The 9501-nt window shown below is 41.7% G+C and overlaps 1 protein-coding gene across 2 annotated transcripts in view; it reads left to right on the top strand.

Moving 5' to 3' along the window:
- Positions 1-9501, top strand: part of LRIG2 (leucine-rich repeats and immunoglobulin-like domains 2) — a 59079-nt gene that overhangs the window by 40462 nt on the left and 9116 nt on the right. For both annotated transcript variants that reach the window (XM_011933144.1, XM_011933145.1), the window contains 4 exons: positions 206-369; positions 3171-3491; positions 5711-5992; positions 7939-8388. In XM_011933144.1, coding sequence (XP_011788534.1) covers positions 206-369; positions 3171-3491; positions 5711-5992; positions 7939-8388 — 1217 coding nt within the window. The remainder of the gene's footprint in view (positions 1-205; positions 370-3170; positions 3492-5710; positions 5993-7938; positions 8389-9501) is intronic.

Here is a 9501-nt window from a genome sequence, read left to right as displayed (position 1 = left end):
CGCCTGTAATCCCAGCTTCCCGGGAGGCTGAGGCAGGAGAATGGCGTAAACCCGGGAGGCGGAGCTTGCAGTGAGCCGAGATCTGGCCACTGCACTCCAGCCCGGGAGACAGAGCGAGACTCCGTCTCAAAAAAAAAAAAAATACTGAAGACGTTTAGAACAAAAAATAAAACAAAGGATGCTTTTCCTCTTTTCTTTCCTGCAGGATTCTGAACACAAGCAGTTTGCTCTGTGACTGCCATTTGAAGTGGCTACTTCAGTGGTTGATTGATAATAACTTTCAACATTCTGTGAATGTAAGCTGTGCACACCCTGAATGGCTAGCAGGGCAAAGCATCCTGAATGTGGATCTGAAAGATTTTGTCTGTGGTTTGTATTTTTGTTTTAAAATTTTATATATTACACACTTAATAATCTTAACAGAATTAAAAAAAATTAAACCAGAATGATTTTCCACTAGCAATTTTTGTAATCATACAGTTTTAATTGCCATTAAAAATGATCACAGGCATTTTAATGAATGAAGGCTTTTCTCTTTTAGGGGGATTGTTAACCTTAGGTTAGGTATTTGGTAGTCAGATTCCTGAATCAAGCAATATGAGTTTTTTTATATGAACATTTTTAGTAGATCTTGAAAAGTGCCACCAGGTACTTTCTAAAAAGATAGCACTAGTTTAAAGTTGTCACCAGCAATGTATGAATATACTGATTCTGTGTGTTTCATATTTTTTATGCGGTTTCATAACATTAAAGTGGCAGAGTTTTGTTTATTCTTTGAGGGGAGAGAGATAGTCATAGACAAGTTGTCCTGATTCTAGCACTTATACTTTCAAATATACTTTTTTTTTCCCTTGAGATGGGGTCTTGCTGCGTCTCCCAGGCTGGAGTATAGTGGTATGATCTCGGCTCACTGCAATCTCTGCCTCCTGGGTTCAAGCAATTCTCCTGTCTCAGCCTCCTGAGTAGCTGGGATTACAGGCGTGTGCCACCATACCTGGCTAATTTTTGTATTTTTAGTGAGACGGGGTTTTGCCATGTTGGCCAGGCTGGTCTTGAACTCCTGACCTCAGGTGGTCTCCCTGCCTCTGCCTCCCAAAGTGCTGGGATTATAGGTATAAGCCACCGTGCCCAGCTAATTTCAAGTATACTTCTATATTATTCTTTCTCAATTTGGAAATTTTTCGTTTACACTTAAATTTCCTTTAGGCTGGGCATGGTGGCTCACAACTGTAATCCCAGCACTTTGGGAGGCCAAGGTGGGTGGGTCACCTGGGGTCCGGAGTTCGAGACCAGCCTGGCCAACATGGCGAAACCCTGACTCTACTAAAATACAAAAATTAGCTGAGCGTGGTGGCACACGCCTGTAATCCCAGCTTCCCGGGAGGCTGAAGCAGGAAAATTGCTTGAACCGAGAGTTGGAGGTTGCAGTGAGGCAAGATTGTGCCACTGCATTCCAGCCTGGGTGACAGAGTGAGACTCTGTCTGAAAAAAAATAATTTTTTTCTTTAAAGTGGAATGACTGATTCTTAGCTTTACATAGGAGACCTTTTAGCTCAGTGTATCTATGTTGCATATCCCTAGAGTATCTCTGATCATTTGAGTACCTATATATTGCCAAATCTGTTTTCACAATGTACTTAAAGATGGTTGGAACAGAACACACACTTGGCAGTTCAGGCCCACAAATTTTGTTTTTACAAATTTTAAAGAAGAGAACAGAATCTAGTAAAGGTTAAATTCTGCTGACATTGCTACATATTCCCTTTTTACTTAGTTTTAAATACCATATATTTTTTCCTCCCCTTCCACTTACTGCTTTTATGGCACAATGAAATGTTATCCAGTGGAGATACTGGTTAAGAATTTATATACCGGCCGGGCGCGGTGGCTCACGCCTGTAATCCCAGCACTTTGGGAGGCCGAGACAGGCGGATCACGAGGTCAGGAGATCGAGACCATCCTGGCTAACACGGTGAAACCCCGTCTCTACTAAAAAAATACAAAAAACTAGCCGGGCGTGGTGGTGGCGCCTGTAGTCCCAGCTACTCAGGAGGCTGAGGCAGGAGAATGGCGTAAACCCGGGAGGCGGAGCTGGCAGTGACCCGAGATCGCGCCACTGCACTCCAGCCTGGGCGACAGAGCGAGACTCCATCTCAAAAAAAAAAAAAAAAAAAAAAATTTACCTGCTTCTCTCAGTCAGTCCAATAACATTATTAATTATGAATCTATATTTTATTAGCCAGTCCTAAGCCAATCGTCAGTTGGACATTTGACCTATCTGGATTTTTTCACTGCTTTAGGTGAAACCTGTGCACATACAAAATGCTTTCAAATAATTTGTTTTATTAGGTATTCTCTGTGAAATATAAATCATTCATAAGCCCCCCATTTTATATTGGCACAGAAAGGATAATGGTTATATATATATTTTTATAACCATTTTATATATATATATATATATACACATTTTTTTTTTTTGGAGACAGAGTCTCATTCTTGCCCATGCTGGAGTGAAGTGGCGTGATCTCGGCTTGCCTCCCCACCCGGGTTCACGTGATTCTCCTTCAGCCTCTCAAGTAGCTGGGATTACAGGCGCCCGCCACCTTGCCCGGGTAATTTTTGTGTTTTTAGAAGAGATGGGGTTTCACCATGTTGGCCAGGCTGGTCTCGAACTCCTGACCTCAGGTGATCCACCCACTTTGACCTCTGAAAGTGCTAGGATTACAGGCATGAGCCACTGCTCCTGGCCATATACACGTTTATCTATCACATACATATATACAAGGGGTAATAGAAGTAGAACTTGTCTTGAAATCGTAATATAAGGTTTCTGTTTTTCCCCAATAAGTGATAATGCTTGAGAAATACATTCCGAGCACACAGGTGACAGTAAGGGCTAGTAGAAAAGTGCTGGATCCTGAAGTCAGGAAACTTGAGTTCCAGTCCAGGCTCTGCCACTGACTGGACATGTCTTTGAGCAAGTCATTTGAATTTTCCTGGCCTCATTTCCCCCATCTTTAACCAAGGGAATTGGACTCTAGCTCTGTGGTCTCTTTCAACTTTAATATGCCACTTTGTAAACAGAACACACAATTTTATAGTATTTGTTTTAAAATTTAAAGCAAAAATATATAACTGACTTGGCTGCGGATGCATTTTTTTCCCCTTAGATGATTTTCTTAAGCCACAGATAAGGACACATCCTGAAACCATAATTGCTCTAAGAGGCATGAATGTGACTCTGACGTGCACTGCAGCGAGCAGCAGTGATTCACCCATGTCCACTGTGTGGCGCAAAGACAGTGAAATCCTGTATGACATGGATATTGAGAATTTTGTTCGTTATCGGCAGCAAGCTGGAGAAGCTCTGGAATATACTAGTATCTTACATCTTTTCAATGTGAATTTCACAGATGAAGGAAAATATCAGTGTATTGTTACTAATCACTTTGGTTCTAATTATTCTCAGAAAGCCAAACTGACTGTAAATGGTAAGGAATTATGCTCCTTGATTTTTTTTTTAGTTGAGAAGGATTTTTCATGTTCTGTTTTGAATCACTTGAGAGAATTAGGCTAAACCTGACATTTAAGTAGGACTCTTACTGTCTTTTGAGTTGTGATAACGTGTCAAGTGGGTGGGATTTTTGGATTAGTCAGTCTGCCCACTTATGGTCTCTAATTGGTCTTTGGTTGAAGGGTAAATGCTGTGGCCCTAAGAGATATGCTGTTTTCACTGCTGTTTATGCTTTTGAAGACATTCTTATGAAATTCTCAGTTTTCATTCCAGAACCATAAATCTCTCTTGATAACTATAAAATTTATTCCTGATGGGCCTTACGAATATCTAGGACATTTTTGGGTCTAATGGTCATTATCATTGTCTAAATGTAGTTACACAGGATCATTTGTGTGTGTGTGTGTCTGTGTATTTTTATTTATTTATTTTAATTTCTTTTTTTTTTTTTTTGAGATGGAGTCTCACTCTGTCTCCCAGGATGGAGTGCAGTGGCATGATCGCAGCTCACTGCAACTTCCGCCTCCCAGGTTCAAGTGATTCTCCTGTCTCCTATAATTCCGAGTAGCTGGAATTACAGATGTGCGCCACCAGGCCCACCTAAATTTTGTATTTTTAGTAGAGACGAGGTTTCACTATTTTGGCCAGGTTGGTCTCAAACTCCTGAGCACAAGCGATCCATCTGCCTCGGCCTCCCAAAGTATCGGGATTACAGGTGTAAGCCACTGCACCCAGCCTTATTTCAGTACCTTTTGGGGTACAAGTGAGTTTTTTCCCCATGGATTATAGTGGTGCATTCTGAGAATTTAGTGCACCCATCACCGAGTAGCGTACATTCTATCTAATGTGTAGTTTTTTTATCCCTAGTCCCCTGCTCACCCTCTCCATTCTGAATCTCTAAAGTCCGTGATACCACTCTGTATCCCTTTGTGTACTGATACTTAGCTCCCACTTCTAAGTGAGAACATATGGTGTTTGGTTTTCCACTCCACACAGGATCATTTTAAAAATGAATACTCTTCTTTCCTGCAAAAGCTTCTCAAAAATAGCTTGATTTATCTATTGCGTATCAAATTGAATAACTATAACATTTTAGGCTTTGTGCAACCAAAAGATGTACTTATGTTTTGCTTCTGTGTTTTTTTTGTTTTTTTTTTTTTTTGAGACAGAGTCTCTCTGCCCCCAGGCTGGAGTGCAGTGGCCGGATCTCAGCTCACTGCAAGCTCCCCCTCCCGGGTTCACGCCATTCTCCTGCCTCAGCCTCCAGAGTAGCTGGGACTACAGACGCCCGCCACCTCGCCCGGCTAATTTTTTTGTATTTTTAGTAGAGACAGGGTTTCACCGTGTTAGCCAGGATGGTTTCAATCTCCTGACCTCGTGATCCGCCCGTCTCGGCCTCCCAACGTGCTGGGATTACAGGCTTGAGCCACCGCGCCCGGCCGCTTCTGTGTTTTTTAATGATACTTTTGAAGGCATAAGTTTTTTTTAGCATGCAGTTTCCTTGATAGCTTTGTAGATGTTGGTTTGGGCAACATCTTTTCGTTTTTGAGATGGAGTCTCACTTTGTCACCCAGGCTGGAGTGCAGTGGTGTGATCTCAGCTCACTGCAACTTTCACCTTCTGGTTTCAAGTGATTCTCCTGCCTCAGCCTCCCAGGGAAGCATCATTTAGCTTCATAAGTGAGGGAATCATGGTAAATATCAGGTTCTAAAATAGGAAGTTCAAGAAGGTTTGTGGCCTTCTGCTTTCCCTAGTTCCAACTGATGATTAAGTGTATCATGCATCCTAGAAGACACATTATCAGTGTGCTCCAAATACTCTGAGGTTCTGGAGGAAGAGAGGGCCTCAAAACCATATTCACTCTTGGCTGGGTGCTGTGGCTCAGGCTTATAGTCCCAGCACTTTGGGAGGCCAAGGTGGGAGGATAGCTTGAGGCCAGGAATTTGAAGCTGCAGTGAGCTATGATTGCGCCACTGTACTCCCACCTGGATGGCAGAGCAAGACCTTATCTCTAAAGTTTTTGTTTTTTTTTAAATTTATAAAACTATATTCACTCTCAATCAGAGAGGTTGTCTTCACAAAGAAATGGAACATTACGGGGTGTTTTGCCTACTAGACTCTTTCATGCCTATTTGTATACATATATGTGTCTTTGTTCCCCTGCCCACTTTTTCTTGGTGGTCTTTCTGGAAACAGAGATGCCATCTTTTCTGAAAACGCCAATGGATCTGACTATTCGCACTGGTGCCATGGCCAGATTAGAATGTGCTGCAGAGGGACACCCTGCACCTCAGATTTCCTGGCAGAAAGATGGTGGTACTGACTTCCCTGCGGCTCGAGAAAGACGCATGCACGTCATGCCCGAAGATGACGTTTTCTTTATTGCCAACGTGAAAATAGAAGATATGGGAATCTATAGCTGCATGGCACAAAATACAGCAGGCGGTCTCTCGGCAAATGCTTCCCTAACAGTGTTAGGTACGTTTACTGCTTCATGGGTCCCTGCTTTTGTTGGAGTCTTTGGGAGCTACTCTTGGTCTTAACAAGCAAGAAAAATAAGTTTGAGATTACCTCTGTGATTCTTAGATCTTTATCTTATTTCACAATTTTATGCAGGGTTATGTCAGTCTAGGAATTAGTGGGTCAGATAACTGAAATGTGGGAAAATACATAGGGCAAAATTAGGTAGGCATCCTTATCACAATAATTGAAAGTTCAAATTCCTTTATCAACTTACTTTTTCTTTTTTTTTTGAGACGAAGTCTCGCTCTGTCGCCAGGGCTGGAGTGCAGTGGCCGGATCTCAGCTCACTGCAAGCTCCGCCTCCCAGGTTTTACACCATTCTCCTCCTCAGCCTCCGGAGTAGCTGGGACTACAGGTGCCCGCCACCTCGCCCAGCTAGATTTTTGTATTTTTTCCGTAGAGACGGGGTTTCACCGTGTTAGCCAGGATGGTCTCGATCTCCTGACCTTGTGATCCGCCCATCTCAGCCTCCCAAAGTGCTGGGATTACAGGCTTGAGCCACTGCGCCTGGCTCAACTTACTTTTTCAAGTCCCTCACTGTAAGGTTTCTATTTCATGTAGGTGTATTTACTATTCAGTGAGTTTGCATTGAGAGTTCCAGTGTTCTCTTAGGAGTATCCCAGCCATTTGATGCTGCTTCACTTATTGCTTGATAGGAACCTAAGACTAACTGTTTGCTCCTAGTTCATTTTCAAAAAAAATTAAACAAACAAACAAAAAATGTATTTTCTGGTTAGAGTTTCTGCTTTCCTTTTCAGTGTGTTCTTCTTAACCCTATTTCTGGTAAAATGCCTTTTTTCCTAAACATTTCCCCTGGCTAGCCTGGGTATTTTTTTGTTGTTGTTGTTTGTTTGTTTAGTTTTTTCTTCCTTGTTATAATACTTTTCTTCATGGAACTCAAATCTAAGGTAAATTCTACTTTCCAGTTCTGTATTTTCCTAGATGTCAGTTATTATTATTATTTTTTAAGTTTGTTGGCTTGTGTTATTTACTTGTATAACCAGAAAAATAAGAAGTTATTTATTTATTTATATATATATATATATATATATATATAGACGGAGTCTCACTCTGTTGCCCAGACTGGAATGCAGTGGTGCGATCTCAGCTCAGAGCAACCTCCACTTCCCGGGTTCAAGCGATTCTCCTGTCTCAGCCTCCTAAGTAGCTGGGACTACAGGCACATACCACTGCGCCCAGCTAGTTTTTGTATTTTTTTTAAGAGACGGGGTTTTACCATGTTGGTCAGGCTGAGAACTCCTGACCTCGTGATCCGCCCACTTCAGCCTTAGAAAAATAAGTCATTTATTGTTTTAGCATGTTAAGATATACAGAAAATTAGGAAAAGGGGAGGAAAGTCACTCAAACACTGAAGGATTTTAGCATGTTCTAGACTTTCCCCTCTCACTTTTATGTAGTTAAATATACCTACATTTTTTTCATTTAATATTGTACCACAAGTTACCTTGTTATTAAAGTCTTTGTAAAACATCATGTGACTATACTATAATTTAATCATTTTTCTGCTAGGTTTTAAAATATTTTTCTTTATTCTTTAAAATTACAAATTTTGTAGTAAACATCTTTTTGCATATAAATCTTTGAATTTCATTTTTTTTTTTAAGTTATTTTTAACCTTTTTTAATGGGTCACCCCTGCTCACCTCCTCCAGCTATTGCAGCTGCCCTGAACTTCTTACTTAGGATAGCTTGCCTAAGCTGGAATTACTGAGAAAAGATTGAGGCTTTTTTCAGGATTTTGTTCTGAAACATTAACTTCTAATCCTCCTATGAGTATATAAAATTACTCATTTTATTATACCCTCATTGATCTAATTCAGTAGGAATTAGGGAATAAAACTGCCTAACTTTTCATTTTTTTTAAAAATGTTTTCCTGTTAGAGACACCCTCATTTATTAGACCCCTGGAGGATAAGACAGTAACCCGAGGTGAAACTGCGGTGTTACAGTGCATAGCTGGAGGGAGTCCTGCCCCTCGTCTCAACTGGACTAAAGATGATGGGCCTTTGCTGGTGACAGAACGACATTTCTTTGCTGCAGCCAATCAGCTTCTCATCATTGTAGATGCTGGGCTAGAAGATGCTGGGAAATATACCTGCATTATGTCTAACACCCTTGGGACAGAACGTGGCCACATTTACCTAAATGTCATTTCATCCCCCAATTGTGACTCTTCCCAGAGTAGCATTGGGCATGAAGATGATGGCTGGACCACAGTTGGCATTGTCATCATTGTTGTGGTCTGCTGTGTTGTTGGCACTTCTTTGATCTGGGTCATTGTTATTTACCACATGAGAAGGAAAAATGAAGACTATAGTATCACAAACACAGGTAAGTAGTACCCACATGATACCTATGGCTTGTACTTGAGTCAAGAATGTAGTATAGGATTAATTGTACAGTATAAAAAACAGAGCTGGTCATAGTAGCACATGCCTGTAGTCCCAGCTACTCAGGAGGATGAGGTGGGAGGACGGCTTGAGCCCAGGAGTTCAAGGCCCACCTGGGCAACATAGCGAGACCTCATCTTCCCCTCAAAAAACTGAAGAGCTGTGATACATTACCTGATATGTGATAGAAGGGAGTTTTTGTTGTTAAAATGTTCAACTTCTTTGATATAACAGAACCTCTTTGAGGAAAGAATTTTGTTTGTTTATTTGAGATAGAGTGTTACTCTAACACCCAGGTCAGAGTGTATACGGCTCACTGCAGTGTTGACTTCTCAGGCTCGGGTGATTCTCCCATCTTGGCCTTCTGAGAAGCGGAGACCATAGGCATGTGCCACCGCACCTAATTTTTTATGTTTTTAGTAGAGTCAGGTTTTGCCATGTTGCCCAAGCTGGTCTCGAACTCCTGGGCTCAAGCAGTTTGTCTGCCTTGGCCTCTCAAAGTGCTGGGATTACAGGCATGAGCCACTACGTCTGACCAATTTTAAGAATTTGTAAATACTTTTTTTTTTTTTGAGATGGAGTCTCACTGTGTTGCCAGGCTGGAGTGCAGTGGCATGATCTCAGCTCAATGCAACTTCCACTTCTCGGGTTCAAGCGATTCTCCTGACTCAGCCTTCCGAGTAGCTGGGACTACAGGCGTGTGCCACCACGCCCAGCTAATTTTTGTATTTTTAGTTGAGACGGGGTTTCACCATGTTGACCAGGATGATCTCAATCTTTTCACCTTATGATCTGCCCGCCTTGGCCTCCCAGAGGGCTGGGATTACAGGCGTGAGCAACCATGCCCGGCCAAACTTTACTCTTAAAAACGCATTACAGATGCATTCTCTTTAATGTCTAAGGCTCCTTTTCATCATAATTTTGCTGTAAGGAAGAATGGAGCCCTTGCGATTGAGATCAGTCTCTTTTTTTCCCTTGAATATCAAACTGGATTGTTGAGGTCAATCTTTTACACCTCTCACCCTGAAATCCTGCAAGAAAAGAAATCTAGTCA

This window comes from Colobus angolensis, unplaced genomic scaffold (genome assembly GCF_000951035.1).
Source record: "Colobus angolensis palliatus isolate OR3802 unplaced genomic scaffold, Cang.pa_1.0 Scaffold124, whole genome shotgun sequence".
In the NCBI taxonomy this organism is placed as follows: Eukaryota; Metazoa; Chordata; class Mammalia; order Primates; family Cercopithecidae; genus Colobus; species Colobus angolensis.
The sequence above is the reverse complement of the archived record's forward strand: the minus strand, read 5'-3'. Positions and strand labels throughout refer to the sequence as shown.